Here is a 16380-nt window from a genome sequence, read left to right on the forward strand (position 1 = left end):
TTCTTATATGAATGTGGAATTAGGCACGGAGAAAGAATCAGTGCCGCATTGTGGTAATCAAGACACCTGGGTTGTAGTGCTGGGTCCTTCCACAAATTAACTGCAGCACTTTGGGGAAATTTCTTAAATTCCCTAGATCTTAGCCCTTCATCTGTAACATGATGCCATCAAACTACCTGAAAATTTCTTTTTTTCCTTAAGTTCTCTGTTTTTATGATTCTACGGAGAACCAGAAGGAAGAGAGAGTCAAACATCTGGCATGATTTGGAAACTGTTTGAAGAAAGAAAAAAAGAAAATGAGGACACAGGAAAACTCCACGGACAAAGAAAGCAATATAAAATAATTCGGAAGAGCAGAAAGTGAAGAAGTAAAGTAAAACAAGTAAAAAAGGAGAAGTGGAAGGTAAAAAAAATAAGTTAAACCCAATGAAATTTCATATTTAAGCCTGAAAAGAAAGAAGAAATCTGGTCATTTATATTTCTCTTGCATTAAGATGAACTCTTCAGGAGTTATTATGACTTGCCTCTCTAGGGTTTAGCAATTCTAAAGAAAAAAAAAAAAGAGCTGATATCTAGTAGCTGCTTTAAGCTATCATCAGCTTGTTAAAACTAGCACATAGTAGTTATTGAGAGAATAAATGCTTTTAATGAGAAGGTGGACAAAGAATGTTGTGGGGGTAGAATGAAACAATGTGGGGTCACCCATGAATGAATCATTCAATTTTGCTGGTTCTCCTCCAGACTAAGAAAGAATGCTTACATTTCATGATTTCCTCCAGCCTCACAACAAAGCATGGTACAGTTGAGGAGAGTAATGCTCAGCTCACAGCCACGTGACTCACATGACAATGGGCCCCTATTGTAGGGTGTTGTGTGGGTGGCTTACTCTGGCTCAGCGGCAATACCGCACAAATGGAAACAGCAGCTCCTATACAAACCATTGCTTGGTTCAGAGGGAAGGAAGGATGCTTCCATTCCAGGCCCTTCCCACACCATTCTCTCTCCTCTTCTCTCTAGCCCCGGTTGTCTTGCTCTTGAGGTCAAAAGAAGGATGCACCTGTCTTTAGCTTACTCTTTACCTTCTTAGGGCCTATGAGACCTTGGTAAGGTCTTGTGTGCTCTGCCTCTCATCTGCCACATTCCTTAATGGGGATGGTTGTGTACATGACATTAAGTAGACCAGTGGTGCCTATCACAGAGTCTTATGCAGAATGGAAGCTCAAAACGTCCATTTTATTATGTTTTTCCCTCTATGGACATTCTTCTCCTTTCATTCTAAAGAATAGATGAATCATTTAGAGCAAACCATCCCATTTTGGAAGAAGTTTCCTCGGAAAAACACTGTTATCAGCTTTAGGGATAGGAATGTGAAATTTTTGTAATGGAAAAGTCACATAAGACATTATAGATAGATCCTATCTATCTATAGACAATAAGTTTCAAGTCACAGAATCATGAATCTTAAAGATGGGAAGAACTCCTAGAGCTTATTCAGAGAGAGATGCTGGGTCATTTCACCAGTAAACATGGTGTTGTCTCCCTTTTTGCCTGGAGAGATATGGCCTTTGGTGGTTTTGAGTGTATTTACCCCTGGATAGCTATATCCTGTTCTTAAAATGACTGTTGTGGGTTGAATTATATCCCCTCAAAAGATATATTCAAGTCCTGACCCCTGGTGCATGTGAATATGACCTTATTTGGAAATAGGGTCTTCGCAGATGTAATCAAGTTAGGACAAGGTCATACCGAAGGCCTAATCCAATGGCTGGTGGCCTTATAAGAAGAGGAAAATTTGGACACAGACACACGGGGACAATGGAGGCAGAAAGTGGAGTGATGCATCTTACAAGCCAAGGAACATTGCGGATTGCCAGCAACCACCAGAAGCTAAAAGAGGCCAGGAGGGATTCCCCCCTAGAGCCTTTAGAGGGGGGGCCTTGCCAGCACCTTGATTTTGAACCTCTAGCCTTCAGAAGTTGTGAGAGAATAAGTTTCCATTGTTTTAAGCTACCCAGTATGTGGTACTTTGGCAGCCCTAAGAAACGAATACACTGACCAAATGACCACATCTTTCTGTCCCCTTTCTTATTTTAACCTATAGAGTAGGACTAATTCTTGTTCTCAATAGCTTTGAGATTTCTGATAGAAATTTTAATATAATTAATACTTGTATAGTATTTTTATGTTAAAATAATATGTATTTGGATGTGGAGATGCTTCCAGAACAAGGAGAGACCTTCTCTGTACAGGTCCTGTTCTGTGCTGCTCCCTCCAGGACTAGAGATCCTGCCAGAAGAACCCAGGCACCACGGAAACCATCTGTAAACGCTGCTGATACTCACCTCCTGTTACCTCAGAATAAAAATATGTCTTTTAAGTAATTTGAACTCTCAGGGCTACTGTGGACAATCATCAGAGGTAGCATTATTATCTTCCTTTGGCTCCTCTTTTTTTTTTTTTTTTTTTTTTAATGGCCTTTGCTCAGAACTTGTTCTAACACCTCTTTCCTTTGGTACCTGACAATAATTCTTGCTCTGATGTCATGGGTGATTCCTCACCTAGGCAAAGGTGTTATTTTCCCATTCTATCAGGAACTCAGCTATTTATTTCAATCCATGCATAGACTTATAGCAAAGAAGGGTATTTTGATTAACTATATTCCCTTACTTGTTAGGTTGTAAAGATGAGTATAAATGGCATGCATCCCTAGCACTGCGGGTTTTTTTTTGGGGGGGGGTGTTTATTTCAATTCCAGTATAGTTAACATACAGTGTTATATTAGTTGCAGGTGTACAATATAGTGATTCAACAATTCTATAGATTGTGGTTTTTGTTGTTTAATATGTGAAATTGACATAAATCTTGTTGACCTCATGGTTTTGTTTTGTTTTGTTTTATATCTCTTACTGCTACCGAGAGTCACATAGAGCCTAGAACTGATGACCTGAAAAAGGATCCATTGCTTAATTACATCATCATTAGTGATAAGCTTGCCTGTCTCATACTTTCTAACTCCAAAAAGGGTTTTGTTTTACCTGTTGAAACAGGAATCCTCTGTCCTGGTGCTAGGGATATTGTTTGCATGCTAACATTGCAGTTCCACTGTTAACTCTTTTCTAGAGCATTACCAGTGTTCTGTCTCCTCAAGCCCTAAAGAAAAATATGAATGGCTGGTATGTCTTATTCTTCTATGCACGCAACCCTTTGGCTCTCATTCTGTCTCTGAAATTTAGATGTTTTGTTGCCCTTTGCTTACCTTTTCTGTGTGCTCTAAGAAGAAGACTCTTTCTCAAATTAGGTCTTGGTTATGATTGAGGTTTTTATGATTTTTCTAAAAAACTGTGATTATTCTCAGTCATCTGGCTCTCTCAGACACTTGGTGCTATTTTTAGCACACAGCAAACCTGTTGTTTTCAATTAGATTAATAATGGAACTAAATTTCCTGACTCTGTTTTTTTTCCATTTTCTCAGTTAATAAAATATTTGCAATATGTTTCTGAAATGATCATTTTTAATAGGTACTCTCGATCTAAGAACTTCACAGAATACATTAATCATGGGTAGATTGTTGCAAGTATCTGGTTTATATATGTCTATATATATACATGTTTAGAGAAAAGATCCCATATCTTGTAGGGTGATTGGATGGACCCCCAAGGCGGGGCTAGGGGTGATGGGAAGAAGAATAGGTAAGCTGAAGAGATCTTTGACTGTTATTATGGGCTGAATTATGTCCCCCACAAATTCTTATGCTGAAGTCCTCAAACTGTGACTGTATTTAGAGATAGGGTCTTTAAAGAGGTAATTAAAGTAAAATGAGGTCATATGGGTGGGCCCTGATCCCATATGACTGGTGTCCTTATAAGAAGATGAGATTAGAACACGTCTAACACATGGCAGAGAGATCATCATATGAGGACACAGTGAGAAGGTGGCCAATTGCAAGCCAAGGAGAGGGACCTCAGAAGAAATCAACCCTGAGGACATGTTGATCTTGGACTTCCAGCCTCCACAACAGTGAAGAAAGAAATTCCTATTGGTTAAGCCAACCAGTCAGTGGCACTTTCTTATGGGAGGCTGAGTTGCTAATACTGGTGGGTACCGGCCACAGCCCTTCCCTACGCTGGAGCTCAGCTTCAAGGGCAGTGGGCGGGCATGGAGGAGAAGGACGGGTGGCAGAGCCATCAATTTGGAGATCTGCTTGGTACAACCCTGAAAGCTCTAGGTACGTCATCATAGAAGGCTGGCTGGCTGAGATGGGGCCCTTCTTGAGGGCAGGGAAGGAGAAGCAGTTCAGGGAACAGCAGACCTGCAACAGAGACTCCTGGAACAGAGGGAGTTGGCTGCCGACATCCACACTTCAGTAATGTGGCTGACCTCATGACTGATGTTTTACCTTTCCTTAAGAGAAAAAGCTTTACTCTCTAGAAATAGAAGGAAACAAGACAATTAATTCACATAGGCTTCTGTTTCACTCTTTGTGGCTTTTTCTTCCTAAGTGACATAAGGAATTGGTTGGTGTATTGAAAGGGGCAGTGAAAGAAAATCAAGCCATCCGAAGAGACCTACAAATGTTCCTTAGGCAAATGTACTTGGCTGAATTGTGTTCCCCGCAAATTCATGTCCATGAGGAACCAATGAAGGCGACCTTACTTGGACATAGGGCTTTTAGCAGATGTAATTAGTTGTTAAGATTATGTCATACCGGGTTAAAGAGGGGGAGAGGCCATGTGACAGTGGTGGCAGAGACGGCAGGAACACAGCTGCCAACCAAGAAGTGCCAAGGATGGCTGGAAGTCACCAGAAGCTAGGAAGGATCCTCCCCTACAGCCTTCAGAGAGACATGGCCCTGCCACCTCCTTGATTTTGGACTTCTAACCTCCAGAACTGTGAGAGAATAGATTTCTCTTGTTGTAAGCCACCTAGTTTGTGGGAGCTGCTTACAGCAGCCCCAGGAAGGTGACACAAGAAGTGAGCAGGGCAGGGACGACAAGTGCTTGACAAGTGCTTGACAGCTTGTGAGTGTTGTAGAGTAGTGACAGGTCCAAATAAGAGATTTCAACCCTGTGGTGAGTATTACATAAGTGGCAGGGGCTAGCACAGACCTCAGAAAATGGTTCTCCCCTTCCTTCCAAACACACCCTGCGGTGATTGGACACTGCTGACTGAAGTTCCACGAAACACCTTGAGGGTGTCCATTGTCTCAAATAAGATAACACATATAACGAGCTTGGAACCAGAGAATGCCTGGCGAACTGTGAGGCGATTATTGTACCTCCAGTGTAAAGAATCTTCTATATTCTGAAACATCAGAAGAGCTGCTTTGGGTTGTAAAGTCAGCTAAATTTCAAGAAATCTTTCCCTTTTATGAGAAGCACTATTATTTAGCAACAGGTACAAAAAGGTAAGTATTGGACCTGCAATGTTTCTTCTTTTTTGTTTTTTAAGTAGGCTCTACACCCAACGTGAGGCTCAAACTCATAACCCTGAGATCAAGAGTTGCATGCTCCACTGACTGAGCCAGCCAGGCGCCCCAGAAACTGCAGTGTCTTCTTAAATCTTTTAGATGTAAGCTCAAAATATGAAGCCCTGGTTTTAATGTTTAGTGTATGGTACGCTTGTCTTTTCTGCCAAAAGGAGTTGTGTGGAGATTAGTGAGGTATACGTTTGAAGCTGATTGTAAATGAAATCGTTCCTTGGTAGGGAATTACCGAGGGGCTAGGTGGTGTGTTGGGAATCACGCTGGATTAGAAATTCTAAGGTTGGTTTCTATGAGGTCTGATGTCAGAAATTTGTGCCCGATCCTAGACAAGTTGCTCTAGTTTGCCAAGTCTTCATTAGGCTAGATGATTGCTAGAATTCTCTGTAAGTCCCTCACTGAGTGGGAAAGGAGGGGCATTGGCCCTGTAGTAGGTTGAAGAGTGTCCCCTCAAAAGATACGTCCAAGTCCTAACACTCAGTACCTGTGAATGTGACCTTATGTGGAAATAGGGTCTTTGCAGATGTAATTGATTTAAAGATGTCTGGATGAGGTCATCCTGGATTAGGGTGGGCCCTAGAGCCCCTGCCCTTATAAAAGACAGAAAAGGAGGAGATTCACAGAGATGCAGGGGACCAGGCTATATGAAGATCCATGTGAAGACAGAGGCAGAGACTGCAGGGACACAGCTACGAGCCAAGGAGTGCCCAAGATCACAGAAGCCACCAGAAAGCAGGAGAGAGGCACAGAATGGGTTCTCCCTCAGAGCCTCCGGAGGGAAGCAATCCTGCCAACTCTTTGATTTTGTACTTCAGGCCTCCAGAATGGGGACAGAATCAATCTCTGTTGATTTAAGCCACCAAGTGTGTGGTAATTTGTAGGCAGCCCTAGCGAATGAATGCCATCCCCTACAGGTCAGGGGGGGCTCTCTGCTGGTGACACACGAGTAAGCACGGCTTCCCGTGATGATTAGAAGCCAGTGCTGCCCATCTTTGCCAGACCAAACACACGTGGAATTCTAATAGGGGTTGTATTCATTTCCAGTGATGACTTAAGATAACAAGCCTCATGCCCTTATAGTTCTGGAGCTCCGAAGTCCTAAGTCAGCCTCACTGGGCCACGATCAAGGTGCCAGCAGGGCCCTGCTCCCGTCAGAGGCTCTTGGGCAGAACCTGTGCATTCTCTGGCTCGTGGACATATCACTTCCATCTTCAAGTGTCTGTTCTGTCTTCATATCACGTTCTCCTCTGTGTGTGTAAAATCTCCCTCAGCCTCCTTTTTTTCTTCTTAAATTGAGATATAATTGACATATAACATTGTATTAGTTTTAGGTGTACAACATAATGAGTTGATATAGGGACGGATATATACATTATATATATATAATCACCACAGTAGTTTAGCTAACATTCATCACCACACACAGTTACAATTTTTTTCTTATGACGAGAACTTTTTTTTTTTTTAATGTAGGCTCCACACCCAGCATGGAGCCCGACTCATGACCCTGAGATCAAGACCTGAGCTGAGATCAAGAATCAGAGGCTTAACCAAGTGAGCCACCCAGGTGCCCCTGTGATGAGAACTTTTAAGATCTTCCTCAGCCTCCTTATTAGAATACCTGTGATTGCATTTAGAGCCCACCCAATTAATCTAGGATAAGACCCTTCATCACATCTCAAGGTCCTTAATCATATTGGCAAATACACTTTTTCCCTATAAGGCAACATTTACAGGTTCCAAGATTAGGATCTGATACCTTTGAGGGCTATTATTCAGCTGGCTCCGGTAGGGTGGGGGGTGTGCTGTGTTTTTAGTGAAATGTCCAGTGAACCACCTAAAGCAGTCCAGTAGAAGGGCTGGAAGCTCTGCCTTCATCTGACTTAGTCTTTTCCTCCTCCACTGAGGGTTGGGTGGGGTGAAGTCTAGGCCTTCAGAGAATATAGAATGGATACTACCCGTGTCCTCAATTCTCTCTCACCAGTTTTTGAGTGTCTGCCTCCTGCCTTCATTCAATCTTCCACCCAGTCTGATGTCTCCCAGCCCCTCTTTTGAAAATTCCAACCCTGGGGTGCCTGGGTGGCTTAGTTGGTTAAGGTCATGATCCCAGGGTCCTGGGGTTGAGCTCCACGCTCGGTGGGGAGTCTGTCTCTCCCTCTCTTCTGCCCCTCCCCCCGCTTGCGTTCTCTCTCTCTCGCTCTGTCTCTCTCAAATAAATAAAATAAATCTTTATAAAAAGAAAAAGAAAAAGAAAATTCCAACCTTTCCAACAGGTTAGGACCTACCCCTACTCTCTGTCTCCCCAAGTATTTACCACTTTGGGCTTCAGCCTCTGCTCTTGAGGGTGTTCTTCTCTTGGCTCTGGAGTGTGTGTGTGTGTGTGTGTGTGTGTGTGTGTGTTTTGGAGGCTGGGGGGTGAGGTTGGGTTCCATGAATTAGGAGAGGACTGTGGTCCCTGGCGTACCTTCTGGGAGTTCCTTGACCAGGAAAGGGTGTGACCAGGTTCCTTCTGAATCACTCAAGGGCAAGCATACCTTGCCCCGAGGAATGTTCCATTTCTTCCAGAGACAGCCTAGTCTGATATCACATGATGAAAACACTTTCTTCCTATTAATAGTACTTTTGAATCCACTCCTGGAAAATCTATAAGCCTAGCATTATCGAATCAAAGAATTCTTCCCAGCTCCATTTTCACCAGAAGGGCTCCACATTAACTGGAATAGCTCCCTGTGAGTCATTTGGGATGAATGGTGCTATTCTTGAACACGCTGTTTCCGATCTCCAAATTTATCTCTTGATAGAAGTGAGTGTGTGGGTGTATGTGTACATGTGTTCCCCCAGCTACGTGACTGTTAGTGGATTAGAGAATTGGAGGTAGCAGAAAGTATATCTGAGTTTAGAAAGGGGGGAGAGGCTAAAATAAAGCCCGAGAAATATCTGAAGAGGGAAGGACAAATCAAGACAAAGAGATGGGCGCCTGGGTGGCTCAGTTGGTTAAGCGACTGCCTTCGCCTCAGGTCATGATCCTGGAGTCCTTGGATGGAGTCCCGCATCGAGTCCCTCATTGGGCTCCCTACTCCGTGGGGAGTCTGCTTCTCCCTCTGGCCCTCCCCCCTCTCATGCTCTTTCTCTCATTCTCTCTCAAATAAATAAATAAAATCTTAAAAAAATAAAAAAGAGGAGGCACAAAATTCTCCTGGAATGTAGAAGCACAGAATGTTCTTTCATGCTAGTGTTGGGAGCAAGGTTTGTGACGCCTAATGCTTTTTAAAATATGGAGGGTACTCTTTAGAAAGGAAAATACAGAATGAGTACAGAATTTGGTACAGGACTTTGGATGAAATCCAGAAGTCCCGAAGCTTATATATCATTTGCCTCAGGGCGAATTCTGTCTCTAATTTGAATCAAGGCCAACATCCACCTTCTAGTTATATGATTAACATCAATCACTCCTATTTCCCAACAATGTGATTTGAGCTAAAAGCATCTGAATCATGTATATATTAACATATTTCTTCTTTTTTTAATTTTTAAAAAAAAATTTTAAGTAATGTCTACACCCAACGTGGGGCTTGAACTCACAACCCTGAGATCGAGAGTTGGATGCTCTACCAACTGAGCTAGTCAGGCACCCCTATTTCTTCTTTAATATATATTAACATTATATATATATAATATATATACAACATTATTTAATATATATTATATGGAATCTATGAAACCTGAAATCTAGTGGGGACGCTTTACACATAAAGTAGATTTTTACAAAATCATAAAATGACATTTCTATAACACTTTATAGCTCAGAACACCCTTTCAGACTTCACTGAATCCTGCTGAGAAACTTGTAAAAAAAAATTTATATTTTCTCCACATTTTACATGAGGGAAGCCAGCCTTAGAGACAATTGGGAGATTTGCCCACCCACATGGCTTTGGTGAATGGAGGAGGTGGCCAGACTGGGGCTCCCCACTTGCCAGAACTGATGGGGTCACATGCAACTGGCAGACACTTCCGCTTACTGGGCCTGGAGCAGGGTGCAGGGCTGGTAGGGGGGTGGGCAGGGGAGAAGAAGAAAAGAGAGTCCATCAGAACTGCCTGCATTACACTGCTTTTTCCTGTCTCTCTCCAATCTCCCCTGGATTTCTTAGCTCCAAGCTCAGCAGGCAGAACAGTAAGTAATGTGCTTCATAGTTAGGGCCAGCAGGAAACAAGGGGCTGGTGGTGAACTGGCAAGTGCTTTAAGATCTGGAGCTTGTCTATTTCTGAAGGTGGACACCCGTCCCTGAAGCTTGCTGTCCTCCTCAGAGCCAAACTTTCGAGTTCTCATCATGAACTCACAAAGGGAGAAAAGTCCAGATCCTGGCTTCGGACTTTGAATGTAAGCCCCACCCCCAAATTGTTTACAGGGCACGCTTTTTTTTTCCAATTCAAAATGAAAATAATTATGCTGAATCCCAAGGGAATAACAGGCCCCTGCAGCAGGGATGGGACAGCGTGTTCATGTCAGTGTTCCCAGTCTGTCCGCTTTGCCGCACAGCTGGAGAGCTTTACCTTCTGCTGTTTCTTTCCCTCTCCCATCCTCCAAGAAAGGAGATAGCCTTAAGTGGTCAGATTTCACAGCAAAGAGCTGAAAAAGAGGAAGGAGCCTGGAGAGGAAAGGGACAGGAATATCTGTGCTGTATGAGGACAATGATAAGAAGAAAAGTAAGATTAAAAAAACAACTTACAGAGGGCTTTATAGTAGTTGAGAAATACACAAAAAGGACTTGCATTTCCTTAAATTATTTTTAATTGTATGGAATGGGTCCTTTTTTAAGTTCAATACTGCCCTGGACTGAGCCCCTTGGGCTGTAGCTTTATAAACATCACACCTACAACCTAGAATCTTGATTAATTCATAGAACAGTGATGGGAAAAACCGTGAGAAACGATGCACTGCTTACAGGAAACTTAAATGTTAGGGGCTTGCCCTATTTGAGATCAGCAGCAGCATAACTCTAATCCTAAAATTAGATGAGGACCAAATTTTGAAAGATGTTTGCCACATCTGCAGCTGGTCTCTGGTTACTCATCATGGGCCTTGTTAAAAACATCATATTAGAGACTTTGCAAATCCCATTCCACTCTTGACTCTCCCCAGCTGTGTACCCCACCCCCTTGCGCATCCAGTCAGGAGCAGCCCAAACACCCCTCCCCCAATACACACCTTCCCTGCTTCCTCAGGCTCGCTGGGGAATGGCTGGAAAATTGAGGGGAAAGGATGGAGCAGTAATAGGAAAACCACAACCCTCTATTTCCTTGTCACTAAGTGCTACCCTTACAAAATGGTGGAACACGGTGACGTGTTCTTTTTCTTTCACCAGGAGAAGAAACAGTGGATTTAAAATCTACTGGGCAGCCGTTCCAAGGATGTACCAAGTTTCTGTAGGAGCAAGTCCCCCCTGTTCTTTTCTGGTGCAGTACAAAGCATTCTTTAAAAAAATCTCTAACATGATTATCTAACAGACAGCATTTTTGACAATTGTTATTGATTTATGATGGTACCAACCCCAATAGGCCATCCACCTGAGAGTTATAATTGGCAGAGAGGAAGAACAAGCCACAGTTATTGCTGTGGTTTAGAGAATGTGCTTAAGAAAAAACTCTGTTCCTTACGCTCCATTTAAAAAAGTATACAGTGCAGAAAAATGGCTTATATACTTAACCATACCTCGCTTTGACAGCATTTAAGATGTTAGGAAAGCTCAAAAGTACTAAGCAACATATGAAAAATAAAACGACCCATGCCTTGGATTCCTTGTTTGTCAAGACAAAGGTTCTAGACCCTTAGGCAATAGATTACCTAAAAATGTTTTTGTGTGTGGTGGAAGAATGAGTTTTATACACACACATTTAACTAGCATTTTTTTTTTTAATTTAAAAAAAAAATTTGCATTTCTGATCTGCCCCCCCCTTCCCATTCCTGAGGTAACCATACTTTTTTGTATTTTATTTCAGAAATATTCTGGGCTTATAAAAACATCTATCTCTCATTCTCCCCTATTAAAAACCCAAATGGCATACTTTAAAATACTATTCTGCAATTTGGACATTTTCTTTTAACAGTATATCTTGGACATTTTTTTCAAATTAGCTTTTTTAGAACTAACTTTTTAACTATTTTTTTTTTAATTGAAAAGTAAATGCGTAACAGAAAGGAAGTGAGAGACAGCTGGCTTTAGACAAATATGAAATCATCACTGTAAAGGCTAATTATCTTCCCTCTGGAAGGAGATTAGATGCAGAGAGATTAGATTCATTTTTTCTCTCTTAAACACACATGAAAGAATTATTATAGCTGGTTAAACAATGACTTGGGTGGACAATTTTATTGGGCCAATTAAACACCGAGTACTTTTTAACTCCCCAAAGTATAGAAATGAAGGAGATGGTTTTCTCCAGTGAACAAAATGATCTTTCTTTTAGACCAATGTGACAGTCTCCTGAGAGGCCTTCCCCCTTTTGCCTCTGTGGTGCTTCTCAAACAATTTTATATATGTCAAAGTGCTCCAGAATGGTTGTCACAATTTCCAGTCGTCCCTGATGAAGTTACGGGAGGAGGTAGCAGAAGTTTACTAGCAGATAAATCCATGAGAAACTGGCTGAGGATTGGTCAAATGTAAACATTTGGCTTATGAACGCCTTGGGCCTTTAACCACCTCCACTGCAGAGCTAAGAATGAGCAGCCTCCTGGCAGGCAGAATATGTATTTTTAAAAAAATCCCTCCTTTGGGAGATTTCTCATATACACACAAGACTGAAGAAAGTTCTCATCGACGAACAGCATACAAGACTGTGGACAAGGAAATGATGTTAAAAGTCAAATTTCACCAGAGGACACTGGAGTCCAATCAGAACCCAAAAATCTGAGACAAATAGTAAACTTGACACTGAAGGTCAAATCAATAATCAGAGTTGACTCATTTACCACCATTATTTGCGTAGGTTTAACTATGTGGACACATTTCCTCACATTCATTGATTTCAGGGCTGGGAGAACCCTTAGTGATCATCTCTTTTAATAAATAAAGAAACAGACTAAAAAAGATTTAGTGACTTGACTGAGGTCACCCAGAGCTGGCTCCTACAACCTAACTCCCTAGTGAATATGCTTAAATGAGTATAAGGACACCATACATGTAAAAGAAGATATGTAATATGCAGGATGGTCATCCCTGTTTAAAAAGCAGAACAGGGGGCGCCTGGGTGGCTCAGTCGGTTAAGCGGCTGCCTTCGGCTCAGGTCATGATCCCAGGGTCCTGGGATTGAGTCCCACATCGGGCTCCCTGCTCAGTGGAGAGTCTGCTTCTCCCTCTCCGTCTGCCTGCCTCTCTGCTTACTTGTGCTCTCTATCTTTCTGTCAAATAAATAAAAAATCTAAAAAAAATAAATAAAATAGGGGAAAAAGTTAAAAAAAAAAAAGCAGAACAGCATCACATGGACTTTCTAGTACAATTTGGGTGACACCATTCAAGGGCAGGAGGGCCTTGAATTAGGAAGCTGGAGGAGAGTGATGGCAGCTAGCAGGTAGCCACAGGCCAGAGATGGGGAGGCCAGCCAGGGAATGGAGAAGCTGCAGGGTCTAAGGTTCAAGAATTCCATAGCAGGAGCAAGGCAAGGCAGCTGTGGCTGGGGACTGGGCCCTGAATCTGCCAAGAACAGAGTATTTCCTCTTTTCACTCATTCTGCTCAGCTAGGCATACATTTAGAGAGGGGGGGGGGAAAGTCAGGGTCCAGGAGAAACTTTTCTTCAGGTTTTCTCTCTCCTAAAGATTCTGCTTGTTAACTCCGGATTTATAGGTAACCACCCCCATACAGTGGTATTAGTTAATGACTTACTGCTGTTTTCTGCTAAGCTGCTATCAGGCAGATTTTTTCCAATTAATTTCATTTTAAAAAGTGTTGCTTAACCCTGGTTGCACATTAGAATCCTCTGGGTAGCTTAGGAAAAAATGCTGCTGCCACGGCCTAACCCAGTTAGATTCTGATTTCATTGGTCTGAGGTCTTAGCATTGGTGGGTTTGAAAAACTCCTCAGGTGATTCTAATAGGTAGCTAGGGTTGGAATCATTGATTGAAACCATCAGGAAAAGTTTCAATCAACTAGCCAATTGTTTTCAAACAATTACAATAGCATTGTTTTCTTCACATCTGGCAATGTGATTCATTAAAAAGTAACAAAATAATTTGTAGAACATACAGTCGTCATTCTCATTACCTATTCATTTTTGCTGAGGAAAGTCAACATACGGCTCACTTCAACAGTAAATCTGAAACTGATGGTTCCACTGAATCTTGTCTCCATTATCTTTTGTGTCCAAGTCACATCACAGAGATTTGATATAGTATCACTCGTCTTGATCTTTATGTTGAAGATGTCTGGGCAGTCCAGGAGGCTTGGTACTTATCAGAGATTCCAGGACAGTTTGTCATCGTGGGTCTTTCTGTGCTATGGAAATTCAGCAGAGAAATCAGTGTGGGCTGGAATAATTAGTAATGTGGAATTCCTTGCTGCTTTGGGGCTCTCTCACTTTTATCTAAGGAGAAGCTTAAAAGTATTGCCTTCCTTTTCTTGTCTCCTACCTCATTTTTTTTTTCCTTTCCTTCTAAAACATTACAGAATGCAAGAGATAGGAGTAGCAAGACTCACTGATAAATAAAACTGAGAGTGTAATTTAAAGGCCATTTAGTTCAACCACCATTGAGACCAGGAGATCTCCCCAAGATCACGCACTAGATCACACCTGGAGCTGGACCTGGAACTGCGGACCTGACTCCCAAGTCATATTCTTTTATGTTCAACATACCAACTGGCCTTTCAAAATAGACAGCTCAAAGATATTGGGGGGGGGGGGGGTTGTCCAACTCCATCCCTTCCACTTCACTGATGACTTATTTTTTGACGTCTTCTCAGACCCATCTTGCTTAATTTGGGACACGATAGCTTCTGGACTTTGCTCCCTTCTTCTTCGCTAGTCAGAGCCCTGTGCTAATAATTGTGTGTTTTTTATTGTTAATAATACATAATAATGTATTAACATAACATATAATAATACATGCTCCTGGTTGATGTGTAATTGTTGAATACCTGCTGTTGTCAAACGTCACAAGGTTCTAAGAGTAAATACAAACTAGAGGACGGCCCTGCTCTGAGGAGAGCCTGGCTGGGGCTAGACCCCAGTAACCAGCGTCTTGGGTCCCATTTCCCGGCTCTCCTGGTCCGGGTCTCTGCGGGCAGCTCAGGCCCGGGGAGGAGGGAGTTTCAGGCTGGATGTAGGGAGTCGGCCGGGCTTTCCTCAGGGCTGGTGAAAGGAGCGAATAACCCGCCGGCATGGGAGGGAAGACCCCACGAGTGAGCTTCTGCTCCATAGGTTACAGGGCATGAGGGCAGCTGGCCCCTGACTCAGCCGTGCCCGGGCTCGGCCTGCCATCGCCTCTGGAGGGAAGGCGGGCCCGCCAGGGGCGGGGCCTGGGAAGAGCGGGAGGAGGGTTGGGGGAGGAGGAGAGCAGGGAGGAAGAGCCTGTGGGGGAGGAGCCAGGAGGAGAAACCCGGGAGAAGCTGGAGGAGAGGGCGGCGGGAAAAGGCAGAAAGGGGAGCGGAAAGAAGAAAGAGGCGCGCGGAGGAGACAGGGAAGGGGAGGAGCCTGGTTGAAGCCGGGGGGCGTGGCCACTGAAGGGGGTGGGGCCGGGAGCGGTGCCAGGGGCGGGGCCGGGCAAGGGGCGGAGCTGGGGGAGAGGCCTCCAAGGCCGCCGCCGCCGCCGCCGCCGCCGGTGCGCGTTCTCCTCCAGCGGGCCTGGCCGCTGGGGCGCTCCCTCAGTCGCTGTTCCTCGAGGCGCGGACTCCGGCGGCCCCGGCCGACTAGGACGCCCCGCGCGCCCCCCGTGGGCCGCCGCCGCCGGGGCCGGGGGCCGCGGAGACACGGACGCGCCCGGCCGCCGCCGCCTCCTCCCTCGGCGCCCGGGGCCGGCATGGAGCTCTTCCAAGCCAAGGACCACTACATCCTGCAGCAGGGCGAGCGCGCGCTGTGGTGCAGCCGCCGCGACGGCGGCCTCCAGCTCCGACCCGGTGAGCCTGGCGGCGCGGGGTGGCCCTGGGCCCGGCCCGGCGCGGCGGGGCTGGGCGGGGCGGGGGGCGAGGAGGGGGCGCGGCCGCCCCTCGGCGGGGGCAGCCGGGCGGGCGCCGCCTGCGGCCCAGGCGCGCGGGGTGGGGCGGGGCGGGCGCGAGCGGAGGCGCTCGAGCTGTCATTATTTCCTGACGGGAGGGAGCTCCTGTCTCGCTTCTGCGCCTCCGCGGGGGACAAAGGGCCGGCGACCCTCGTCCGTCCGAGCGCGCCTCCGCGTCGAGATCCGCTCTGCTACCCCGGGGAGCGGACCGGAGCCGAGCCGGAAAGTTCGGACGAGGGGCGCCTGGCCTTAGAGGCCTCTTCCACTCTGGAGCGGCTCTGGCACGTCCTTTGAGACAAGTTCTGGGTTCGAATCCCATCCCGATCTCGGGCCAGAAACGATCGCGCCGGTTCAGTGGAAAGTCCTGCGGAAGGTTCACTCCCTGTTGACATCTGTGTGTTTCAGGTCCCTTATTGTTAAAGGTGTGACTTCGTCCTGGTTACCTCATAGGCACCCGACTTAAAGCACCTTTTCTTTGATTTTAGTATTATAACTGAACTGCGTTGTAACGTTAAACTTTTAATACTTTCGTATGACTCAGTGTTGTCGTACAGGGTGTATCGTGGGGCCGTGTTTGGGTGTCATGTAAGCTGTTAGGAGATGCCTGAGTCTGCGTTAGGAAAATTGGTCGACAGCGGTGAGTCGAACAGAGCAGCCCTGCCCTCAGAGAGCTGACATGGGTCCAGGGGGCGGTT

General features: G+C 44.9%; 1 protein-coding gene across 1 annotated transcript in view; it reads left to right on the forward strand.

Annotated features, from left to right (window-relative positions):
- Window positions 1–15457: 15457 nt before the first annotated feature.
- Window positions 15458–16380, forward strand: part of INPP5F (inositol polyphosphate-5-phosphatase F) — an 82954-nt gene continuing 82031 nt past the window's right edge. Inside the window, exon 1 of the mRNA XM_032423060.1 lies at window positions 15458–15587. Coding sequence (XP_032278951.1) covers window positions 15491–15587 — 97 coding nt within the window. The 5' untranslated portion in view covers window positions 15458–15490. The remainder of the gene's footprint in view (window positions 15588–16380) is intronic.

The sequence above is a fragment of the Phoca vitulina genome, unplaced genomic scaffold (genome assembly GCF_004348235.1).
Source record: "Phoca vitulina isolate PV1807 unplaced genomic scaffold, GSC_HSeal_1.0 scaffold28, whole genome shotgun sequence".
Classification (NCBI taxonomy): domain Eukaryota; kingdom Metazoa; phylum Chordata; class Mammalia; order Carnivora; family Phocidae; genus Phoca; species Phoca vitulina.